At 39.8% G+C, this 26,322-nt stretch overlaps 1 protein-coding gene, 1 long non-coding RNA gene and 1 pseudogene across 3 annotated transcripts; all 3 read right to left on the bottom strand.

Moving 5' to 3' along the window:
- Positions 1 to 818: 818 nt before the first annotated feature.
- LOC109088072 lies at positions 819 to 3,697 on the bottom strand (annotated as a pseudogene).
- A 14,867-nt stretch (positions 3,698 to 18,564) lies between these two features.
- LOC109064737 (protein phosphatase Slingshot homolog 3-like) lies at positions 18,565 to 22,884 on the bottom strand. The gene is made up of 5 exons (XM_042719796.1): positions 22,557 to 22,884; positions 21,369 to 21,732; positions 19,707 to 19,939; positions 19,147 to 19,594; positions 18,565 to 18,984 (listed from the first exon to the last, which is right to left on the bottom strand). Exons 1-5 carry the CDS (start codon positions 22,678 to 22,680, stop codon positions 18,966 to 18,968), a joined length of 1,188 nt encoding a protein of 395 aa, XP_042575730.1. The 5' UTR covers positions 22,681 to 22,884; the 3' UTR covers positions 18,565 to 18,965.
- A 1,023-nt stretch (positions 22,885 to 23,907) lies between these two features.
- On the bottom strand, positions 23,908 to 25,740 carry LOC122136494. Of its 2 annotated transcripts, XR_006154171.1 has the most exons (4): positions 25,478 to 25,740; positions 25,118 to 25,172; positions 24,564 to 24,765; positions 23,908 to 24,441 (listed from the first exon to the last, which is right to left on the bottom strand). It is a non-coding gene; the product is annotated as an uncharacterized LOC122136494 (long non-coding RNA). The 2 variants fall into 2 exon arrangements; XR_006154172.1 differs by lacking the exon at positions 25,478 to 25,740 and having other exon boundaries at positions 25,118 to 25,288.
- Between the last annotated feature and the right edge of the window lie 582 nt (positions 25,741 to 26,322).

The following is a 26,322-nucleotide window of genomic DNA, read 5'->3' as shown; positions in this document are numbered from 1 at the left end:
ACCCTTTTGGGGATCAAGGAGAAAGGAAAGATCTTGTACTCTTGAGGCTCCGCTCTCGTCACTGGACTTTTTGTATCGCCATTGAGACGGTGGTCCAGACAGTTCAGGGAGGCGAAGGTAAGATAAGCAGCATTTAAGTGATTCATCCTCCATAGTGGTCAGGGTGCCCGTTAACCTCTCTTTCTGATCCTGTAGACCAACTACCCCTATCTGGAGACAGTCCCCAAAAGGCGAGGTGGATGCCTATGCACCACCCCCTCAGAAAAGCCAGGGACTCGAGGGCAGCGATCTTGCAAGAACTTAAGAAGGATCTTAGGGAAGTGATCTTGGCCAATATGACTATCTTCCAACTGCAATCTCAAAAGTAGGTTTGAGTCGCGGTCCAATGTTGACAGTTAATGGCTTTAGGGTGGCTTTGAAGAGGCCACTTAACAACTTGTGTAGGCAAGCTGTTCCTTACTTTAATTCTCTTTTTTTTCTTTTTTTTTCTTAGTTGATGTACGACCCAACTTGTGTATTTCTGTTGCTTTAGTAACATGATGCTACTGCACAGTACTTTAGAAATAAAACTAATTTGAATACAATTTAGACAATTTTTTTTTTATTATTTTGACCAAATGGATTGATTTTACATATTTGTAACTTAAATATTTGTTTTTATTTTGCTTTATTGTTTTTTATTACTAGTGCTCTTTTTGAACTGTAGTCTTCGGGACTTTTGAGGTTTGAACTGAGGATTGTCAGTTGCTTCAAGAACGACTTTGTTGGGCTGATGCTTCTACCCTCAGTGGACTATGGTCAATGGCATGCCTCCACCATCATGTACATGGTGGGTGAATCATCAGGTATGCCATGAACAAGTGTGGCAGAAGCGACTGAGACCCCTTTTTGCAGTGCACCAACACCTTATCTGTGGAAATAAAAAATAGAAAAGACACTCAAAAAACAAAGTAACTCCCCTAGACTTATCACCTGTAGGACACTTGATAAATGATACGAAGCAAATAAATGGTGTGTTTGCATTCAGCTCTTACTCTCTGGGTTACTCAGGGCGTGGCTGGATGAACTGTGCAGCTGGGAAGAAGTGTCGCTTATGTTAACGAGCAATTTTGTCTACTGCAGGGCACATCATAATAATTGAGGCTGCTGCCTTGGTAATATGTCAATCCTGTATTGACCTTTCCTTTTAGGCCTTTTTCTTGCTTGGAATTTCCAAACATAAGACCTTCAAGCGCTTCTCCACAGCCGCAGCATTCAGGAAGTGTGGGTACAGACCCATCCCTTTTCAGTTTGGCCGGTTTTCTTGCTGTCTCTCTCTGGCAACAAGCACAACAACAGTCTAGATTTTAGTCTTTCACTGTTTAAGGGGATACACAATGTAAAATTATAAAACAACACTCTGACAGTGAGAGAAATATGACTGCTGTTTGATTCCTGTTCATACTGTATTATATGTCATATGTGGCAGTCAATGTGTTGTAGACTTACTCATTTCCAATGAAGACATTGGGCCAGACCTCAGTGACAGGTGTGCAGCCCAATGTATATTCATCCAGGCGATCCTGAAGTTGAAGGACGCTTTGAGAGACATGACTTTCTAAAACTGAAAGTTCTTTTGTCACCTGAGGTTCTGGTTTAGGTATGCTTGGACCTGGCTCACACAATGGTTCTGGAACAGGCTGTGCAACAGGGTCCTCTTCGTTTTTTGTTTCATCTTTGTTGATCTGTTTTCTTAGCTGAAGTTTCCGCTGTGTTACGAGGTTTGAATTGAGGGTTATCAGCTGCTTCAAGAAGTCCCTGTTTGGCCTGATCCATCTCTTGTCTATGACGTGGTCGATGGCATCCTCCAACAACATTTCATGGTGGATCATCAGGTATGCCAGAACAAGTGTGGCAGAGCGGCTGACGCCATCCATGCAGTGCACTAACAACTTATCTGAGAAAAAAAGAAAAGAAAGACATTCAAAACAAATTCATCCAAACACCAGTTTGTCACTAGGATAAAATGATGGATGATAAATTGTGTATGTGTGTCAGCTCTTACTTCCTGTGTTACTCAGGGCCTTGTGGATGAATTCTGAAGCTGGGGAATAAGTCATTGTAGACGTCAACACTGTGTTCAACCATTACAAGCACACCACAGTAAGTGATGTTCATTTCTTGGTAATATTCCGCCTTTATATCAATCTTTCCTTGTAGATATTCCTTGTATGCCGCAGTGTTCAGGATGTGAGTAATACCCATCTCCTTCAGTTTGACTCGGTCCATTGCTGTCTCTCTGCACAAGAACACAACAGCCTAGATTAGTCTTTCATTAAATAGGATTTACAGTGAAGAACTAAAAAACAACATGAAAGAAGTGTGTTGACTTACTCATTTCCAATGAAGACACTGGGCCACACCTCGGTGACAGGTGTCCATTGCACTCTACATTTGCACATGCGACGCTCCAGTTGGAAAATGTTTAAAGGGAAATTGTTATGTAACATTGACGGCTCTGTTGTCACTTGAGTTTCTGTTTTCACTTGAGGTTCAGGACCATTTGGACCTGCGACACACAACGGTTCTTCATCAGCCAGATCCACTTCAGCTTCTGCTTCAGGATCTGGGACACACGATGGCTCTGGATCAGGCTGTGATGGGATCCCAATAGGCTCCACTCTGTTTTTCTGGAAGGATTTTTTCACAGCCTTCCATCTTCTTTGGAAGAATGCACAGATTTTGCTGTTCTTCCTCACTTATTTTCAGATAAAAGAAGAAAAGCAAATAATAAGCTATTAGAAACACCTCTAACAACAGATGAAACACATATATATACTACACATATTCCAAATTGTACCACATTTTTGTTTGCATCTCACTGTAGTAATGTATTTCAAATGGTCTGTTGACATTCACCTGTTGGGGTTGCCTTCTCATTTGTTGCAGGAGAAATATTCATGCCACCCTGATCATTTCCATTCTCTGAGATGGTGCTGCTGATGTCAGGCCTTCAGGTGCACATCTCTCTTTTTTGTGTGGACTCTGTTTGTCACTTGAGTTTTTTGAGTTTCTGTTGTCACTTGAGGTGTAGGATCACTTGGGCCTGCAACACACAATTGCTCTGCATCAACCAGATCCACTTGAAGCTTTGGTTGAGGACCTGGTACACACGATGGCTCTGGAACAGGCTGTGCTGAGATCCCAGTAGGCTGCACGCTGTTTTTCTGAAAGGGTTTTTTCACAGTCTTCCATGTTCTTCGGAAGAATGCAGAGGTCTTGTTGCTATTCCTCACTTTAGTATTTTCCGATAAAAGAAGAAAAACAAATAATAAGCTATTAGAAACACCTCTAACCACAGATTAAACATGAATAATTAGTCTAACTTGTAAGATTGTGCTAATGTTTTGCTGTCTGAATACATGTTGAGTACATGCAGTTGTTATTAGTGGATAATATATATATATATATATATATCTATATATATATATATATATTATATATATATATATATATATATATATATATATATATTATCTATAAACTACACTTATTCCCATTTTACCACATTTCAAATGGTCTGTTGACATTCACCTGTTGGGCTTGCCTTCTCATTGGTTGCAGGAGAAATATTCATGCCACCCTGATCATTTCCATTCTCTGAGATGGTGCTGCTGATGTCAGCCTTCAGGTGCACATCTCTCTTTTGTGTGGACATGATGTCTGATGTACTCTATAGTACTGTCAGATATTGTTGTCAAACTGTATCTGATATTATCAGATGTACAGTTGTCAAACTTTTTCTGATACACACTGTAAGACAACAGACAGTGTGTATAAACTGTTTTTCTAAACACTGAATATAGCTGAATATAACACTGAACACTAGCTGTATAGTCTGGCGTCTGTACACAGTATTCGTAGACTTTCGCTTAGACTCGCGGCTTTGTTCTTTGCTCTATGACTCCTCGCCTCGGGTCGGATTATCACTGAACCTGGAAACTGAAGATGGTGCGAGTGCTCAGCTCCTTTTAAGCAGTCTGTTCAGTTGCCATAGAAACTGAATGTTTACTACAAATGGCGGAGACAACGATTGCGCGAATGATCTGTCAGTGGTTGATTTCAAACACATTACCGCTTTACTTGGTTTACACATATTTCTAAGAAAATAGATGTTACGCTAAAAAACGTTAAGCTTCGTTCGTCTTTGGAACACAATTTAAGATATTTTGGATGAAAACCGGTAGGCTTGTCGTCTTCCCATAGACTGCCAAGTAAGTAACACTGTCAAGGTCCAGGAAAGTATGAAAAGCATCGTCAGAATAGTCCATCTGCCATCAGTGATTCAACTGCAACGTTATGAAGTGACGAGAATACTTTTTGTACACAATGAAAACAAAAATAACAACTTCATTCAACAATTGTGGGCCTGAGACGAAGAACCATATAAGTCCATATTTTCAATTTTTGAATAATACATTTTCTTTAATTTGGACTCTGAATATTATATTACTTTTTTTTTTTTTACTTGAAGGACAATACGGTACGAACAATGAACAATACATAGGCCTACTTATAGTACAGAAAATAAACGTCAGTACAAACAAACCGTACATACTTACAATAAACAATACATACAAACAATAAACAGTAATAACGGTAAACAATACATATTTACAATACAGACATACATCGTCTTCATTCCATGCTGGTTCCATATGCTAGTTTACCATATACGTCTTCCCTTTTTTGGTTCTAAATAAAAATAAATATAAATACCTATATATTCCTATTATACAACATAAGATAAGGCATACAAGATAAGCTACAACTACTTTTATGATTAATTTCACACAATATACACAATATATCCCACCTTACCCTGCACATGACCTACACATACCAGGCTACTCTTCACATTCTAATGTCCCATAAAATGCTTGGGCCTCCGCTGGCATGTAGGCTAGCATTTTCATAAGGTCACGGTGCTTCTCCTTCTTGATGGGCAGAGGGTCCTCGTAAGCACGAGCATACGTGGTGGAGAACAAGGGAGCTGGAGGTGGTTGATTCTTCCTCTGTTTGGTGATCAAGTGCCAATCAGCCCATGCCTTCCATCCCTCGTAGAGGCTGTGGCTCCCCTTTTGTGTGGACACACCATGGATCAGTAGCTGAAATCATGATTCAACAAGAAGTTCAATAAGATTCTGCCTTCACGCACATATCCCCAACACTGTTAATCTCAGAAAACCAGTTTAGTTTTAGTCTAGTTCTTTAGTTCTTTAGTTTTTTTACCTGTCACCTTTCAACCCCATCATGGATGTGATTAGGAAGCCAGGTGGATGCTTTTAATGTTGCAAAAAAAAAAAAAAACAGGGAGCTGCCTGAAGTCCGCACATTTCATCTCAATTACTTTAAATGGATGCAGCTGCCTGGCTCCACGGATCATCTCGGCGACATCGCTGGGGGTGTCTTACGCCTCTTGTCCAGCGTGGCAAATGAACGGCAAATGAACGGTCACAGGGAAGGAAGGAGTGACCAGACACCATGAACTTCTGCTCTATCTGACTGAAGTACCCTCTAGATACGAGTAGGGCCATGAGGTTTAGGACTCGCCAGTTTCTTGTCTTCTGCCCCACAGCATCGCTCGTCACTATAGATGATGAGCTTCCGTTCCTTTGCCTGGACTAGGGGAGCGAAAGATGTTTCCGCCCACTTCAAAAGACAGCTTGCCACCTCAATGGAACCTCTGTGAGCGATGCCCTCATGCCAGAGGCACATGGTAGGAGTTGTTCTTCAGTGCCCATCTCCTGGATACAGAGGTTGTAGCTTTTGGCCAGCTGCCGTTGATAGTACACGTTGAAGTGTGTCCGGTTTGGCGTGAACACTACCCCCTGCATGTCGATACAAATGACATGGCAGTCATCATTGGCCTTGGCCCACTCTGTGTCAGCCTGCAACTGGGGGTGTACGCTTTTTCGGCTTTCCGGTGGTGAAGCTCACTCTCGGCTGTGATCTTCAACCTTTCTCCATCTGTTGTAGCAGCTTCTAATTTTGAGAACAGGGCGTCACATTTTGCAAAAGTATCACTTCTTGGCTGCCCAAAACTGAGGTTTTGCTGCTTGAAGATCTCCCTATAGAGCCAGAACTTGGCAGTGGATGCTGGATTGCTAAAAATGGGGGCGCGGCTCTGCTGCTGACCCAGTGTCTCACCTGTCTGTCTCGTGTCCTGTGATTTTTTGTTGTTTTAAGTGATTGAGCCTGCATTCTCTTTGTGGCAAAATGAAGTTCAGCGTTGGCATGTTACTTTGGCTGGCTGTGTGCCTTCTCAGTGGTTTAATCGCCGAAGTATGGAGTTTATATGGAAATGCCGGAATCCTTACCTATACGCGGGACCAGCTGTTGTCACTCAGATACACAATCAGACTGGAGGACTCTGGTCTGGAGCTGCTGGTTAAGTATCCGCAACTCAAAAACATCGGAACGCGAAAAGGGACTAAAATAAAGAAAAGAGGATCAAGAGGAGGAGTGAGAGAAAGACTGAGGAGGCGCGGCAGTAGACATCCCCTACCGGTAATAACTTTCTCTAATGTTCGCTCTTTGAGCAACAAGATGAATGAACTGTTCGCTAAAGTACAATATGATAATGAGTTCCGACAGAGTAATCTCATTTGTTTTACGGAAAGCTGGTTGAAAGAGGAGACGTCAGACCCCAACTTGCCGGGTTATACACGTATTTCGGGCTGATAGAGACATTAATTCGTCTCGGAAATCTATTGGTGGTGGTTTGTGTGTCTATATGGACACACGCTGGGCTACTCAGTACACCGTCCGGGAACGTGTGTGCACACATGACTACGAAATCTTGGTTGTCTCATTTCGCCCCTTTTATCTCCCGAGGGAGTTTGGACAGATCACGATCATATTGGCCTATGTACCTGGGCCGGATTTTGTGGGAGCTGCAGCCAGGATAGCAGAGAGCTACAACACCGCCCTGTCCCGTGCAGTCAGTCAACCCGTCCTGTTACTCGGGGACTTTAATTCCTGTTACCTGTCTGATCATCTACCCACTTTACATCAATATGTTGGACTGTCCCACACCGGCCTGGCACGTACCCTAGATAAGTGCTATGGCAACATACTAGACGCGTATAAATCCATCTGCGGCCTGCCTTGGGGAAATCTGACCATAATGTCGTCCACCTACTTCCAAGTTACAGGACTAAGCTGAGACGGGAAAAGACTGTGATTAAGGAAATTAAGATCTGGACTGAGGACTGTATGGAGGAGATGAAATGTGAGCTGGAGACTACTGACTGGTTATTTCTTAACTCATGTGACACACCTCATGAACTAATTGACACTTTTACATCCTATTTGTTGTTTAATGAAAGTAAAATCACTCGAACTAAAATTGTTAGAATATTTCCTAATAACAATTTATGGATGTCTAGTGATCTTAAGGAATGTATTCGTGAGAAAAAACATGCTTTTAAAAATGGTAATATTGAGTTACTCAAGAAAAAAAAAAAAGCGAACTAAGATCGAAACTGAGTAAAGCAAAAATAGAATATAAGGATAAAGTTGAATGTCAGTATTTCTCAGCGAAATGCCAAGAAGCATGGGAAGGTTTAAATGTGATGATGGGTCGGGAAACTAAGCCAAACCGTACCCCCCTGTCACACTCCTCTCCATCTTTTGCAAATGATTCTAAAATGTCTTTTTCAGTCGTTTTGACAAAAATGATTTTAGTGCTGAACGTGATAGGGTGTGTAGGTCCATTTCGGGATATGTCCCTATTATACTGAAATGAACATGATATTATAGCCGCCTGTCCAGTATTAAGCCAAACTCAGCCCCGGGGCCCGATGGCCTGAGAGGGAGAGTTTTAAAAGGAAAATGTTCATGAACTAAAAGGTATTGTGCTGGAGTTATTCCAGTACTCTTGCTTAATTCCTCAACAATGCCTAAATTATGGAAAATGTCCTATATTGTGCCTATTCCGAAAAAACCTGGAGCCACTGAATTAGAAGATTTCAGGCCCATTGCCCTTACTTCCATCTTAGGAAAATGTTTTTGAGAGAGTTTATAAGCAAACATATTACAGCATCAGTTTTCTAACAGCTTAGATTATCTCCAGTTTGCTTACAAAATTATGAGGGGAACCGACGACGCAACTGTCAGTATGTTTCACACCCTGGCAAAGCACCTTCAGCCCCCTCTTCACTTTGCTAGGGCCCTGTTTTATCGATTTTACATCTGCCTTTAACAGCAATGCAGATTCACACCTTGCTGCAGAGGCTTATCGATATAGGAGTAAATGGTGGTATTATCCACCTTGTAAGGGACTTTCCTCTCTGATCGCCCTCAACAGGTTCTGGTTAATAATACTCGGCTACTCGGACGTACATCCTTGTACTTAATACTGTGGCGCCCCCGCAAGGGACTATTCTATCTCCATTACTCTTCTCCATTTATACAAACGAATTCCAATTAGATCTGGAAAATTTTCGTTTGTTCAGTATGCAGATGATATGGCCCTGGTTGCTTTAATTAAAGAGGGGGGACCTAGTTGGAGAGGGAAGTATATAGAGCACATGTGTCATCTCTCCAGAAATGGTGCGATGAAAGTTCCTTAGAGATAAATGTAACAAAAACAAGGAACTTGTCTTTTATGAAAAGGACCCTGTGCGGCCCCTTATAATTAGGGGACAAATTGTAGAGGTAGTAGAAAAGTTCAAATACCTCGGTACATATATTGATTCTAATCTAAATTTCAGTGAAAACATAGACTACATTGTTTTAAAACTTGTAACCAACGTCTCCATCTACTGCGCAAGCTCAAACTCTTTTAGAGTGAGCAAGCACATTATGGAAATAGTCTATAAGAATCTGATAGAGAGTATTCTAACTTTTAACATGGCGATGTGGTATGGTATGGTAATTTAAACGTAAAAGGGAGAAGTAAGCTGCAGAGAATAGTAAACCTCGCTTCAAAAATCATAGGGACAAATCAGAAACAATTAAGTTCCATGTACGAGGAAGTTCTCAGGAAAAAAAGCCTTTTAAATAACAAACGGGGTCCCACTCATCCACTCAATAGGGAGTTTGAACTCCTTCCCTCTGCCAGACGTTACAGAGTAACCTAGGGCAAATCGTAATATCTTTAAAAATTCTTTTTATCCCTAATGCAATTCGAACGTTTGAACAAACACGTCCCGTTGATGTATTTGTAACGTAATTGCTATTGCTGTACTGCCTTTTGCCCTGAAGATGTCTGTGTGTTAGTCTTGTTGTTCTTGTTGTTTTTGTTGTTGTTGGTTTGATTGTTGTTTTTATGAGACCGAAGGCAAATTTCCACATTGTGGACAATAAAATGAAAATGAAATGAAATTGTTTTCCTTGTACAGGTGGAACATGCGGAGCAGGTTTAAATCAGGGCTCAGGTACTCCCTCTCCACATCTCCCTTCATCCGTGAGTAGTGGTTCGGTTGGCGTGGGAAGCTCAGGATGTGCTCTCTTATCCCCTCTCTCACTGCAGGATGAATGCTATGAGGCCTAAAAAATAAACAACACAACTCATGAACAAGGGAAATATAATAAACTATGCTGGTCTGTTTTGTACCATTGCCATTGTTTATGTGAAAAAAATTTAATATAATTGTAAACTTTTCTCTAAACTATAGGATTTTGTTTTTCACAAACAATCATTAAAGGGATACTTCAGGATTTAGCATTAAGCTTTGTATTAGTAGAAAACCAGTAGTATTTTCGAATTACCATGCTTTTCTCCCTCATATCCCCCTGAGATGAGAGATTTATGTATTTTTTGTCTGGAAAAAATCCTCCGATGATGCAAAAATCGTCATTGTTTACATGCACACCTTTTGTTTCAATCTAACTGAATTCATTCTGATTGGTGAATCTGAATGTAGTGTTTACATGAACGCTAAACATGTGATCGATTAATGTGTGCATTTTAGCATTGCTAAGAAAATTCCCGCTCCTCCGTGAGAGATACGAGACGGGTGCGTCTCACAGGTGTCGCTCATCAGTAATCACGCAACCCGCCTCACGCCGTTCTCCCGCGGCCCTCAGTCTCGTCCTGCTCGCCACAGTAAACACAATGAATGGCAACTGTAGAACGCAAAAGCCGAATCCCAGACATTTTGGCCGATCTCGAAATCCCGGGATCATACATTACATTTGCATAGCACTTTATACCTCTGATATTGATCTCAAAGTGCAAAAATATGTTTCCTGACTGGGCAACAACAAGTGAGCTGAATCCTAACCATTACAGTTTGTGCATGCTGGCATTATAGGGTGGCAAGGCACCCGACGCCCTATAATGCCAGCCGTCCAGTGCACCATTAGATCAGGGAATGTTGTAGGGGCAACTGATTGTGACATTGGTGGTGCAGCTTTAAAAAAACTAACAGGGGACGAGAGCATGAGGTCCTTCAAGATTTTTTTTTTACCTGTTCTCTATGTTTTTCCTCTCTGAAGTCCTCTAATGGAGACCTGACTACCCGCTCTGTTCCCTCAGACTGACTGCCTAACTTTTCTTGAATAACCTTTTCAAAGATAAGTAACTTTAAACAAATATGTTATGGACAATGTATCTAATTAAAATCATGCATGTAATAAAAAGTTAACATACGGAAAAAGCTAGGCTGTATAAAACTTGCCTGTAGGCGACTGTTGGTCAGTTGAAAGACTGACATAAATGTGAGCTTACAAACAGCAAGTCTTTGGCCTCCTTGTTGCACATGGTACTTGAAGGTGTACTTCCTCTTAGTATTCTCAGTGTCGGGCCCACGTGGTCTGCAACTCACCTTGTGCTAGAAGTAAAAAGACATATTGGGATGATCAGTGATCAGGCACATGTGCAGTCTTAGTGAATTGAAGGTATACAGTAGTATTTAATTCACTGGTTATTTCATGGGCCTACATTGTAATGCATTGCATACTGTTGACATGATATGGTCATGAATTGCTTAAGATAGCATACCTGCTCCAACCAGAGAGAATGATAGCCTGCTGCCTCTCATAGAGACAGCATAAACTCTGTGAAGAGCTGGAGTTTTCTGTGGTCCTGTTAGCTGGCTTGAACACTGCCTGGGACATGTCTCCTTGCACGCCTTTCCCTTAACAGAAACAAAGTCACATTAGCGTTTTTGTTTTTTTGAGCTATAAAACACTAGAGCTATTAGCAGCTATTAAAGGGTTAGTTCACCCAAATATTAAAATTATGTCATTAATGACTCACCCTCATGTCGTTCCAAACCCGTAAGACCTCCGTTCATCTTCGGAAAACAGTTTAAGATATTTTAGATTTAGTCCCGAGAGCTTTCAGCCCCTCCATTGACAATGTGTGTACGGTATACTGTCCCACGTCCAAATGGTATAAAATACCTCTTCAAAGTAGTCCTGTGTACATCAGAGGGTCCCCGTTAGAATTTTTTTAAGCATCGAAAATACATTTTGGTCCAAAAATATCAAAAACTAACGACTTTTATTCAGCATTGACTTCTCTCTCCCGGGTCTGTTATGAGCGCTTTCACCTCACATCCGGTTTCGCGAAAACGAATCACTCGATGTAACCGGATCTTCTTGAAACAGTTCACCAAATCGAACTGAATCGTTTGAAAACGGTTTCGCGTCAACAATAAGCATTAATCCACCAATGACTTAAGCTGTTAACTTTTTTAAACATGGCTGACACTCCCTCTGAGTTTCAAATAAATCAATATCTCCGGAGTAATTCATTTACTCAAACAGTACCACTGACTGAACTGCGATGACCAGAGCCAGAGAAACGAACGAAAGATTGACTACGTTCTGTTCTCGAGTCAAGAACCGTTGAATCGGTTTTTCGGATCACCGGTAGTGATGGGAAGTTCTGTTCTTCTCCGCGAACCGGTTCTTTTCGGACAGTTTGATTCAATAAACCGTTGCCGAAAACGGTTCACCAGTTCTTTTTGCGCCTCGACGTAATAATTCATTGGCGATGATTGCCCTTGATTGAAGCCTTCGGTTTACCTGCGCTCATAACATTAGCACAGAATCGGTTCAGAATCAATCACCAAAAGGAACCAGTTCAGTTCAGACGCGCTGTGTGTCAGTCTGAATCACCCATGCGCAGTATCTCAGCTCCTCGGTTCTCGAATCGGACGCGTCCGACAGAAACGGTTTCTTTGACTCGCGAACGAGTCAATGTTTCGTTCGTTATCTGGCTCGGTTCAGTCAGTGTACTGTTTTGAGTAAATGAATTACTCCGGGATATTGGTTTATTTGAACTCAGAGGGAGTGTCAGCCATGTTAAAAAGTTAACAGCTTAAGTCCTTTGTTGATTAATGCTTATTGTTGACGCGAACCGTTTCAAATGATTCAGTTCGATTTTGGTGAACTGGTTCAAGAAGATCCGGTTTACATCGAGTGAGTGATTCGTTCGCGAACCGGATGTGAGGTGAACGCGCTCATAACAGACCCGGGAGAGAAGTCAATGCTGAATAAAGTAGTAGTTTTTGATATTCTTGGACCAAATGTATTTTCGATGCTTCAAAAAATTATAACGGACCCTCTGATGTCACATGGACTACTTTGAAGATGTTTTTATTACCTTTCTGGACGTGGACAGTATACCGTACATAACATTCTCAATGGAGGGACAGAAAGCTCTCGGACTAAATCTAAAATATCTTATACTGTGTTCCGAAGATGAACGGAGGTCTTACGGGTTTGGAACGACATGAGGGTGAGTCATTAATGACGTAATTTTAATATTTGGGTGAACTAACCCTTTAAGGTTACTAGCTAGAATATATAACAGCTTACACAATCAATGCATTTTTTTTATTATTACCTTTTTTAATTTATTTTTATTATTTATTAAATAACAAGTAACAAACATAGCATAGCATACAATATTAAAAAAACAAAGTGTTGCATTAAATGGTAACAGGGTTTTCCAGCCAAAAATTATGTATCAAAATATTTTTAAACACGGTCTATGACGTTTTTTTTTTTTTTTTTTTTTTTTTACCAATTTCAGTGAAGACATAAACCAATCAAATTTTACTCTATATTTATTATTGGGGATGAATTTACATATGTTTGTTTATGTATATAAAATTCTGCCAGCAGTGCTTATAACACAATCAATGAATGGTAAAAAAACTTCAAGCCTAACATTAGCTGGGCTGGTGTTAGAGACGCACCTAAAGCGTTTCGATAATTTCGTGGTTTATAAGGAGTAGAGACATGTTGTAAAACGTCCCCTGAATCCTAATTTTCTCAGCTTTCATATCGACCCATTCATGACTTGAGAACTTTTAAAACAGAGTGGAGCTATATGAATTAACTGTATAGAGTTGAGACGACGCCCAGTATTAGCCTACACCCGCCCCTCTGACTGTAACCGCTAACTTTATGTAGATAATTTGTATACGGTTTTTTTCACTCACACCTTTTTTGGTGGACTTTTTCCTCGTCGTTTTTGCTCTCCTCTCCGGTTTCACAAATGGTTTCGCCAGCGCATCCCTCAACAGACTTCCTTGCTCTGTCCTTCTGTCCATTCGATTCATATTGCCCTCTCACCTGTTTTTTTGCCGACGTGGTTGGTTTAATGAGATTTTGAACAATGAGTAAAGACATCAAATCTTCTATATTCTACCTCATCTTCTTTACTGGGATTATTCTTCTGCTTTAATAGACCTAACCTGTGAATAAGCTCAAATTCTTTATTATTTTTATCTCTTTTAATTTGTTTACCTCTATTAACAGCAAAGTCCCTAACTTTAAATTTGAAGAAATCCCAACTAAAGCAAGGGTCACCTTCAATTTTACTAAACATAGTTTTAGCTAGATGAGTAACATAATCATTAAAAGGAGCATCTTCCAATAGACAATTAAATTTCCAGTAACATCTTGTGCTACTTGGTTTTCTATATTGCTTAAGGTCCAAATGAATTAACATATGATCAGTAAATGGGGCAAACTGATGATTAACAGAGACAACATCTTTCAAAATAGAATGAGAAATAAGAAAGAGATCGATTCTAGCTTTAAGGGATCCATATTTGTTGGACCAGGTAAAACCACTACAACCACTGTTAAAGAAACGCCAAGCATCTACAACAGAAAGATTTTCACGTAACCATAAAATAAGATTATTGCGTGCATTAGAGGTAGTTCTTGAAGGAAATCTATCTAGTACATCATCAGGAGTTTCATTAAAAACTCCAGCTATTATCAAATAAGCATTAATCAAACTACTTTGTATACTAATGAGTTTTACTCCCAAATCTTTGAACATAGATACATTGGAATTCCGTGAGTTGTACCCGTAAACATTACATAAAATGAATACCACATTTTCAGTTTTACATACTAATGATCCATCTACCCTCATCAGATAAATAACATTCTAAAATGTCACCTCTAAATTTGTGCATCAAAATTAGTGTACCAGCAGAACGGTTAGATCCATGACTCATAAAGTTTGAATTACCCCATTGTGATCTCCAAAAATTGGTGTCTGATTCACATGAATGACTTTCTTGAACAAAAAAAAAATCTGCATTACTACGCTTACAATACAAAAATAAGGCTTTCCTTTTTGTGTGATCTCTTAAACCTCGAACATTGAGAGAGGCTAAGCTAAAAGAATAAAACTCAAAAGAATGCATAGCAAACAAATGAAGCAAAATGCAGTGCAACAGTTCACAGCTAAACGGCTGGAAAACGCAACAGTCCTTGGCTAAGTTGACTTGAACTTCCTTAAACAGGGTAGAAGGTGATCAATCAGTAGTGTCTTCTACATAACAAGCTAATCTACATAAAAGCAACATTAAAGTGCATTAAAGAACTCGAGGGAGTTTAGCAGTTCCTTAAATCCTCGCGAACACAGTTATCATCACTAAACGTTCAGTCTGAAGTTTATAAGGCCTCAATTTCCTGACCGTCGATGAACGCAAAAGGCCCCGAGAAAGATGCCTTCTTACCCTCCTCTCTTGCCTTTTTCATAGCAGGCCATAACTTTGCACGCGCGCAGCAGCATCTGCAGGGATCAATGCCTCTGAAATACGTAGGCGAGATTAATTCTTTCAAGTATGCGTTGTCCTTCGCAGCCTTCCAAATGATGTCTCGGACTGATCTCGTTGAGAATCTTATGATTATGCTTCGATGACCACCATCCTGGTTCCGTTTCCCGACACGGTGCATTACGTAAAGTGCGTCGCTGAGCTTGCCACGGATGTCAGGAGCCACATGGTCAAGAATATTCAAAACAGTCAATTGCAGATTCTTATTCTTGGTTTCAGGAACCCCGTGCACCTTTAAACACCAACGACGACTGTACCGCTCAAGCTGCTCAATCCGTGATCGCACGTCCTTGTCTGAAGATTGGAGCTCTGTAAGTTTCTAGCAATTCTGCACATCTTTTCAGAGTGCTCATTAACATCAGAAACAAGCTTCTGCACCACCAAGGACAGGTTGTCAACTGCTTTCGTAGTAGCATCGGTCAAGTTCTCGATGGAGATGAGTTTCTGGAAAGTAGCATCTTGTTTAGAGGACAACTCTTGAATGGCATTCAAAATGTCAGCAAAATCACCGCTTTCATTCTTCTTTTTAGTTTTTTTAGAAGGAGGACTTTTTGCAGGGGATGCTGGAAAGGGTGTCGCCAAACAATGTTTCATATCACGAATCGCATCAACCGATGCAGGAGGGTCAGCTAGCACATCAAACCTATTGCTCAGGCCAACTTCAGAAATTAGTTCAACTTCGGCGCCGACATCGACATCCATAACTTTAGATAAACCGTGTCTCTTTCTTTCCATTAGAGGAAAAAAAACAACGCAACACAATGCAGTAACTTTCCTTCGAAGACAACAAAAAAAGTATAAAAAAAGTGATTAATCACATTGCTATCACCACCGCCAGAACAGAAATTCACACGTCTATCCTCCACGACGCCATCTTGGCCCCCCCTATGCTTTGGTTTGAAAGACAATAGAGGTCGGGATCGTTACGTCACGCAATGCATTGTGGGAATCGCGGTACGGAAGTAGATGTACTGTATAGTAGCGTATAGTAGGCAGTAGGTAACGTTGGTCATTTGGTCATTAATTTTGGTTATTTTTTGTAAACTGCTGTAATCGGTCCTCATGATCGACAGGCAAACCTTATCGGCATTACACCACAGGGAGCAATATCTTTAATTTCAAAAGGGTGGGGTGGTCACGTGAGTGACAAACAGGTGACAGAGGACTGTGGTATTCTTAATCATCAACTTGGTGCTGGCGAATCGTGGGTTTGACATTAGGAACAGCGTTGAACTTATGTGTGCTGAAGTGAAAACGCCTGTCTTCACATGAGGGCGCTGTCAGTTGGATGCAAAGGACGTGGAAGACACCAGGAAGATAGCGCACCTTAGGGTTCATGTGGAGAGGGTAATTGGTTGTGTTCGCGGAAAGTACAGCATATTGAACGACACAATTCCACTAAGCATTGTGGTTCCCTGTGAAGGCGAAAACATGGTCTTACTAGACAAAATTGTGTGCGTGTGCTGTGCTCTGACTAATATGTGCCCCAGTGTTGTTATGAAACCTAAACCAGGAAAAAAGCTATTATTAATGTCATTGTTACTGTTATATTGTTGTTAGAAGTTTTGGTGACTATATTATGGCAGTTGTTTAGATAATTCACAGTAACAGTATATTGTGAAACATGAAATTGATGTACATAGTTATGATGAGACATGTTGTGTATGGTGTGTGTCTCTCTCTCTCTCACACATTACGTTTTCTCTAGTTTTTCGCCAGTAAGGGAGTCAGTTTAGTGTCTGTATTCTTTGTTTAAAATTTTTCTTTTGACCCAGTCCTGAACTTAATTTGCTTTTTGATATTTTTGTGCTGACTGTATTTACGAATTTGAACAACTTGTCTCAAAATAATAAAAGAAAAGAAAAAAGAAGTCAGGTGTGACCAATTTATTTATGTCATTCTCCTGGACCCTAGACCTGGGACGTAACGCACAATAAGAACATGTGTACAGAACATGGATTAGTAAACAATAAGAACAAGTGCAGAAGTGCAGAACATTTAAGTAAACAATAAAAAAATAAATAATATTAATAAAATTTATCACCAATCAGGCGAGGTCGACGTCACAACTGGAACGAACTTCAAAAATAGGAAGTTAAGTGTCTTGTTTTGGTGAACGTTTGTCAATATTATACCGGATTACAGAACTACCGGACGAAAACAGTGGATTATTGCACGTATGATAGGTGAGTAATTACTCCTGAAGTGTAGACAAGTAGACAAGCTTCATAGTTCGCAAAATCTGACAAGCGTGTGTGTGTCACCACTGATGCTTGGTTAACATTAACATTCCTTAGTGCGAAACGATTGTTTTTCTCCTCGTTTAATTGTGTTCATAGGGATCGATTCTGCCTATAACCTCGATTTTTTTTAAGTAGCGTTGTTTGGCTTCATTATTAAGTTTGTCCGTATATGGTATAGCCAACTTTTTTTGTCACGTTCCATAACTTTTTCTGGAGACCGGCTGGCTACGCTATTATCTTATTACAAACCGGCTTTGCGTTGCCTCTAAAATGGCCACCGTTACCCACAATGCACCATTCCATAACGTCTACGCCCGAGCTCTATAGTGCATCAGCACAGCGAAGTTTTTACGGGTTTGGAACGACATTGGGGTAAGTAATTAATGACAAAATTTTCATTTTGCGGTGGAGTATCCCTTTAAGGGTTGGCAAGGACTTCCGCTGGCCAAGGAATTTAGACCTGCAGTCGAAAAAAAACGGGCTATAAGCAAAAATTGGACACAAATACCCTTGCACAATTAAACTAAATGTATTAGGGCTGTCGCGAATAAAGTGATAGAAAATGAAATGAAAAGGCTAGATTGCAGCATTAAATTTATATCTGTTCATGCTGGGCATCAGATTTCTTTTTATGTGGTTTTTCAGCATTATAACCAATCACACATGATTATGTTGAGCTTATGAGTGCAATGGCCAATCAGAGGCATTTAGATTAGTCATCGCTGTTCGGTACGTGCCTTTCCACTATCTCCGACAAACGTGCTTTACAAGAAGATATAACAGTCCAACTAATACCATCAAGATTGAGAAAAATCCATACAATAAAAGTGAGTCTTAAGAAGAGATTTAAGAGGATACCATGCTTACCTGCCTAAGATCCCTAGGCAGGGAGTTCCACAGCTTAGGGGCACAAACAGCAAAAGCGCGGTCACCTTTAGTGACAAGTCAAGATTTTGGAACCATAAATGGGCCCTACAGACGATCTCAAAATGTGATCAGGCTCATAAGGACTTAACAAATCACAAATATAGGCAGGAGCCTGACCCTTCAATGCTTTAAAAACAAGCAGTAAAATCTTAAAATCAATTCTACAACTCAGGCCATCATTGAGGGAATTGGTTTAATGTGGTCACTTTTCTTAGTATGTTCTAAAAGCCAAGCAGCAGTGTTTTGAATCAGATGCAGTCTTTGGAGGTTTCGCCTTTTGGTACCAGAATAAAGTGCATTACAATAATCAAGTCTGGAGGAGATAAAAGCATGAATAACATTTTCTAAATCTGCAAAAGAAAGAAATGACTTAATCTTTGTTAGCTGCCTCAGTTGTGCAAAGCAAGACTGAATACAAGGCATTTGAATACAATTTAGACACATTTTTATTTTGACCAAATGGATTGATTTTACATATTTGTAACTTAAATATTTGTTTTTATTTTGCTTTATTTGTTTTTTATCTGTGCTCTTTTTTCAACTGAAGTATTCGGCGAATTTTGAGGTTTGTATTGAGGATTGTCAGTTGCTTCAAGAAGCCTATGTTGGGCCTGATGCTTTTCTTGCTTGGAATTTCAAACAAGACCTTCAAGCTCTTCTCCACAGCCACAGCATTCAGGATGTGGGTAATACCCATCCCTTTTAGTTTGGCTCAGTTTCTTGCTGTCTCTCTGCACAAGGACACAACAGTCTAGATTAGTCTTTCACTAAAGGGGATACACAATGTAAAATTATAAAACAACTCTGACAGTGAGAGAAATATGACTGCTGTTTGATTCCTTTTCATACTGTATTATATGTCATATGTGGCAGTCAATGTGTTGTAGACTTACTCATTTCCAGTGAAGACATTGGGCCAGACCTCAGTGACAGGTGTGCAGCCCAATGTATATTCATCCAGGCGATCCTGAAGTTGAATGACGCTTTGAGAGACATGACTTTCTAACACTGAAAGTTCTTTTGTCACCTGAGGTTCTGGTTTAGGTATGCTTGGACCTGGCTCACACAATGGTTCTGGAACAGGCTGTGCAACTGGGTCCTCTTCGTTTTTTGTTTCATCTTTGTTGATCTGTTTTCTTAGCTGTAGTTTCCGCTGTGTTACGAGGTTTGAATTGAGGGTTATCAGCTGCTTCAAGAAGTCCCTGTTTGGCCTGATCCATCTCTTGTCTATGACGTGGTCGATGGCATCCTCCAACAACATTTCATGGTGGATCATCAGGTATGCCAGAAAAAATGTGGCAGAGCGGCTGACGCCATCCATGCAGTGCACTAACAACTTATCTGAGAAAAAAAGAAAAGAAAGACATTCAAAACAAATTCATCCATACACAGTTTGTCAGGATGTGTAGGATAAATGATGGATGATAAATTGTGTATGTGTGTCAGCTCTTACTTCCTGTGTTACTCGGGGCCTTGTGGATGAATTCCGAAGCTGGGAATAAGTCATTGCTGACGTCAAACCGGTGTTCAACCATTACAAGCACACCACAGTAAGTGATGTTCATTTCTTGGTAATATTCTGCCTTTATATCGATCTTTCCTTGTAGATATTCCTTGTATGCCGCAGTGTTCAGGATGTGAGTAATACCCATCTCCTTCAGTTTGACTCGGTCCATTGCTGTCTCTCTGCACAAGAACACAACAGCCTAGATTAGTCTTTCATTAAATAGGATTTACAGTGAAGAACTTAAAGAGCAGGTCAGATGGTATTTTAAAGTGTCCTAATATTGTATTGGAGTCCCCTACATTAGGTTTAAATGCATCTAAGGTCAGAAAACATTGTAATTTTCTCAGAATATACATTTAATATTAGAGTCATTTGCCAATGATTAGGAAATGATTCATTTCAAGCAAGTTCGGAGCAAGCCCCTCCCTTCCTCAAGCCTACTCTGCTCTGATTGGTCAGCTGGCCAAACCTGTTGTGATTGGCACAGAGATGAGTCCTTGAGCCAGTTAGCCAGCGCTACCATTGACAAAGCACCTTTACATAAAACAATAATATAGTCAATCCGTTCTTATAATGATATAAAATACAAAAACACTTATGCAAGCGAATCGTGCCCACAGCTAAAGTTTAGCTGCTAAACTGTGAACACTAGGTGGATACGTTAGCCGAGTGCTAACGTGACTAACTGATTAAACAATACAGTTTGTAAACCAAAATATGTCTACTGTAATGTTTGAAAAACGACTTTTGATCAGAACGCAGAACAGTTGTATCACAGGAGCACCAGCCGAAATCACTCATCTCTCCCGCATTAACCCTGTAACTGCCAGTGCAGCACAATAAAACAGCAGTTTCACAATTATTATAAAGTCTGTGTGCTACACTACATTCTTTATTATTAAACAAAGTAATTTGAACAATGTCAGTCTACAATAATCAAGATATTCTTAGGTTCACTGCGAATTTTTAGAACTACTTCAGTAAGACAGTAATATCGTGCTTTACCTGGAAACCTAAAGCTGCACTAGGTATACATCACATATTGGCACAACAAAATTATATTTTGAGCACTCAATTGAAAATGTACACCTAACGTATCAATCGTACTACTTACAGGTCATGGCTCAGAGAGCTTGTTAGTCCAAATCAAGAAGATTAGAAGCCAATGAAGATAAAAGCCCAGATTAGAGAAGCAGTTCTTGATAAAATGACAAGCACACAACAAAAGGTTCGAATTGTATTTCTGTGGTATCCGTGAACACCGGGTCTTCTCAACATGATGTAAACGCACTAATAGCAAAAGTGTTTGTGGGCAGATCAGACTCTGTTCGTATTTCGCGGGCAGGCGGGGATTATGCAAATGTGTTCACAGTGACGTACAGGCAAACAGGCAAAAGAGTCGAACATATAATGACTCGTTACGGCGATTCAGAACCGACTCTCTCTTTTGAGAGACAATATCTTTATCTATCATGCACTTTTTTGGATTAACAACTTTGCAGATTGGATTTAAGGATAGCTACGTTATAAACTGTAAAAGAGAGATTTTTCAAAAACCCATCTGACCTGCTCTTTAAAAAACAATATGAAAGAAGTGTGTTGACTTACTCATTTCCAATGAAGACACTGGGCCACACCTCAGTGACAGGTGTCCATTGCACTCTACATTTGCACATGCGACGCTCCAGTTGGAAAATGTTTAAAGGGAAATTGTTATGTAACATTGACAGCTCTGTTGTCACTTGAGTTTCTGTTTTCACTTGAGGTTCAGGACCATTTGGACCTGCGACACACAACTGTTCTTCATCAACCAGATCCACTTCAGCTTCTGCTTCAGGATCTGGGACACACGATGGCTCTGGATCAGGCTGCGCTGGGATCCCAATAGGCTCCACTCTGTTTTTCTGGAAGGATTTTTTCACAGCCTTCCATCTTCTTTGGAAGAATGCACAGATTTTGCTGTTCTTCCTCACTTATTTTCAGATAAAAGAAGAAAAGCAAATAATAAGCTATTAGAAACACCTCTAACAACAGATGAAACACATATATACACTACACATATTTCAAATTGTACCACATTTTTGTTTGCATCTCACTGTAGTAATGTATTTCAAATGGTCTGTTGACATTCACCTGTTGGGCTTGCCTTCTTATTTGTTGCAGGAGAAATATTCATGCCACCCTTATCATTTCCATTATCTGAGATGGTGCTGCTGATGTCAGCCTTCAGGTGCACATCTCTCTTTTGTGTGGACTCTGTTGTCACTTGAGGTTTAGGACCACTTGGGCCTGCAACACACAATTGTTCTGCATCAACCAGATCCACTTGAAGTTTTGGTTGAGGACCTGGTACACACGATGGCTCTGGAACAGGCTGTGCTGAGATGCCAGTAGGCTCCACGCTGTTTTTCTGAAAGGGTTTTTTCACAGTCTTCCATGTTCTTCGGAAGAATGCAGAGGTCTTGTTGCTCTTCCTCACTGTAATATTTTCCGGTAGAAGAAGAAATGTTTTTATTAAGCTATTAGAAACACCTCTAACCACAGATTAAACATGAATAATTAGTCTAACTTGTAAGATTGTGCTAATTGTGATAATGTTGTGCTGTCTGAATACATATTAAGTACATCCAGTTGTTATTAGTGGATATATATATATATATAGAAACACCTCTTATATATATATATATATATATATATATATATATATATATATATATATATATATATATACACACACATACATATATAAACTACACATATTCCACAGTTTACCACAAATGGTCTGTTGACATTCACCTGTTGGGCTTGCCTTCTCATTGGTTGCAGGAGAAATATTCATGCCACCCTGATCATTTCCATTCTCTGAGATGGTGCTGCTGATGTCAGCCTTCAGGTGCACATCTCTCTTTTGTGTGGACATGATGTCTGATGTACTCTATAGTACTGTCAGATATTGTTGTCAAACTGTATCTGATATTATCAGATGTACAGTTGTCAAACTTTTTCTGATACACACTGACAACAGACAGTGTGTATAAACTGTTTTTCTAAACACTGAATATAGCTGAATATAACACTGAACACTAGCTGTATAGTCTGGCGTCTGTCCATACAGTATTTGTAGACTCGCGGCTTTGTTCTTTGCTCTATGACTCCTCGCCTCGGCTCGGATTATCACTGAACCTGGAAACTGAAGATGGTGCGAGTGCTCGGCTCCTTTTAAGCAGTCTGTTTTATGACGTAGAGTGCTCAGCTCCTTTTAAGCAGTCTGTTCTATGACGTAATCAAACGGCTAGTCTCGTTGTAGTTCCACAGTTGCCATAGAAACGGAATATTTACTACAAACGGCGGAGACACCGATTGCGCGAATGATCTGTCAGTGGTTGATTTCAAACACATTACCGCTTTACTTGGTTTACACATATTTCTAAGAAAATACATTTTACGCTAAATAACGTTATATTTAAAAAGTTAATTATGTTTATAGCCGTTGTTTACTTTCTGGCTTCTCCCGCTGTTGTAGACTTTTATGTAAGCCAAACAAAGCATTTACTTCCCGCTGAGCAAAAGTACGTCCAATCGACGTCTTTTCAACGTCTTTGTCGGACGTTGAAATGACGTCCCCTGAAGCGTCTTTTTTCGACGTCTTTTGGACGTCCAATATCGACGTCTACAGGACGTCTATAGAAGGTTAAAATTGCGTTCAGATGTGGTCATTTCTGGACGTATTTTCAACGTCTTATAAAGTCTCATTTAGGCGTCATTTATACTGTTTCTGGACAAAATAAACACTCTTAGGCTGCATTCAATTAAATATCATGTTTATTTCAATGCAATTTCTTTTTGTACTTGTAAATAAACTTAAAGAAACAGTGTGTTCACACAAAAACCATGAAATAAAAGAAATGTCACTCATTATACAGTGGGTAACAATTAACAACAAACAATTTAGTTTAGTTGGGTCCACACATTATGTTCACCTATTGGAGCTTAACTTTTTAAGCTTTTTAATTTTTATTTAAACTGCAATTAGCATAAAATTCTTAAAGATGGTATTCTTTATTCATGCAATAGTCAAGTGTTCATGTGCCTAAATATTATCTGCATGCACAATAATAATAATAATAATAAAAAAAAAAGGGTTTCCAATCTGGGGTTCAGGACCAAAGCAAAGGGGTCAACAAAATAATTTATACCATATTTTCCAGACTACACGTCTTGTTTTTTAATCTTCTGAGATGTGCTGAATTATTCTAAGCAAAACGTAAACACATAAAAGCGGGCACTTACAGGTTTCTATAAGTATAGTTCTCATGTCTGTGTGACAAGTCTGTCTGTACACAGTGGTATTGTCTGTACCACTGTGTTTTCTACATTTCAGAATGAGGTTCACAGAAACTGAGATAGCAAGTGCATTTTAATTAACAAAAGATATACTGCTTGTAAATAATGGCACTAGAATTTTTTTATTTTATACATAGGCCTAAATATTTTTTTTTTATTCTGTTTTGAATAGTATTCAATTTAAATGATTTGAAGTGAGGGAAAATAAAATCTTTACAATGTTCGTAGTTTTTAAGTTTCTTAACGTTTGTTTTATTTATCAGTATTTAAATTATTTCTGAAATTATTAGTAAAATGTGTCTTATACACGGATGCAACTTATGTGTTTTTTCCTGACCTGGTGCAACTTAGCCCTATATTGTGCTTTATTATTAAACAAATGTATTATTAAAAAAATGGGAACTATTTAAAAATAAATAATAATAATAAAATAAAACAATCATATTATGTTTATTATACTCCCACCCACAATAATTTTAAGCCTTAAAATCTGTTGTAATTCTGAGGGTGTCTTTGAAAAATCTTCTCTGCAAGGGATCCCTGGCACCAAATGTTGTAAATGTCCAGTGCTAGTGGTCAGGCATCCATATACAGCAGAGTCTGGTGTGGTAGGAGGAACTGTCCTGGTCGGCACAACATCTCTCTGTCTTCATGAACTGCCCTGAAACACAAATATAAATATAAATGATTATTATAAATATAAATATAGCTTCACAACGCTCATTTGACCTCTGTGGTGAACATATGATCAGAAAATACTGCCAGACTGATTTTTAGTCTTTAGGGAATCATTTCAAAGCGTGATTTTAATTTTTTTTTTTTTAATTTAAAGTGCCTAATTTCACAGACTCGCGTGAGCATCCAGGATACACGACAAAGGCTGTTTTAATACAAGAACACTTCACACAAGATAAAGTTTTGAAAATCTTACTTTATTGTTAATGTAGTGACAGAATGTATTTGTATTTGCAGTACTAAAACTAACCACTAGGTGTCAGTAGTGTTACACTCACCAGTGGAGTGTGTAGATTACGAATCAGAAGTTAAACTCTTGTTGCTGTTCCCGTCCTGAAAAGTAGAAAAAATATAAGTTCTAAAATCGTTTCTTTATTTGATCAAGAAAAATTACAGTTACCTGTTTTAGTGACCAATTTTAATAACTTAGTTAAAAAGGATCATCATAATTTTACCTCAGACTGTAACTTGGACCACCTCAAATTAACCAACATGGATAACGTTATGTACAATTACAAAAAGAGGAATTTGAAAATATATAATCTTTATAATCCAAATAAATAATTTGAAATATTAAACTGAAGTGAAATTTAACATTAGATTGATAAAACGACGAATAAAAGCACATTTATGCTTACCTTTGGCTCAGTGTACAGTTGTCAGATGACCGTTACGGTTTGAATTTCCAAGTAACCGTTAACGTTAATTAGCTCCGTCCCGTTGTGAAGGTCGTTCGTTGGTCCGGTATCTCTGTAGGTTTATAAAGTGTCCTCAACGTAGAAATAAATAAATTAAAGGATGGCGGCAGTTATCTTCAGTCTTTTGTAATAAACAGAATTTCCCTTTCATAGGTCACTTCGATGTTGTGGTGACGTCACCGTATGGGGAACACCTCTCGGTGTGACGAATGTCTGAAGCCCTATACCATCTCGCCAATCCTATTGGCCAAATAGCGCTTGGCACCGCCCTACGCATGCGTACGCATCGTATACCCGGGTGCCGCGCGCTATTTCGCTCAGATTTCATTTCCTTCAGGAAAGAGAATCATCTGTGCCCTGGAATCATCTCGCGTCCATAGCGGTTTTATTCGAGCAGTGCTAACTCCTCTTCGCGGACGCGATGAGCTTTCGGAAGTGCAAGGAACCGTGTACCAGGTTCATCATGAAGGGAGACACTCACGAAAGGTGCGTAGTCTGTTTGGGGTTACATCACGCGCAGTCTGCGCTTAGTGGCCTTTCCTCTTGTCCCCATTGTGATGGCCTGCGGCTTAAAGTACTGCGCTCGAGGGTAGAAGTGTTTTCCAAGGTCGCCCCCGGGTCCAACCGCTTTTGTGTCGCTTGTGCGGCTGCCGAGGCACCGCACGAGGCGATGGCTTGGGGAAACATGTGCGACCTGACTTACGACGACAGCGCGGCGCTGGAGTTTTTCTCCACATCGCTCGCACTCTCCCCTACCCGAGTGCAGGAAACCAGCTTCGTCGAAC

This window comes from Cyprinus carpio, chromosome B3, assembly GCF_018340385.1.
Source record: "Cyprinus carpio isolate SPL01 chromosome B3, ASM1834038v1, whole genome shotgun sequence".
Taxonomy (NCBI): domain Eukaryota; kingdom Metazoa; phylum Chordata; class Actinopteri; order Cypriniformes; family Cyprinidae; genus Cyprinus; species Cyprinus carpio.
Note: the sequence above shows the minus strand (reverse complement) of the source record. Positions and strands in the feature narration are given on the sequence as shown.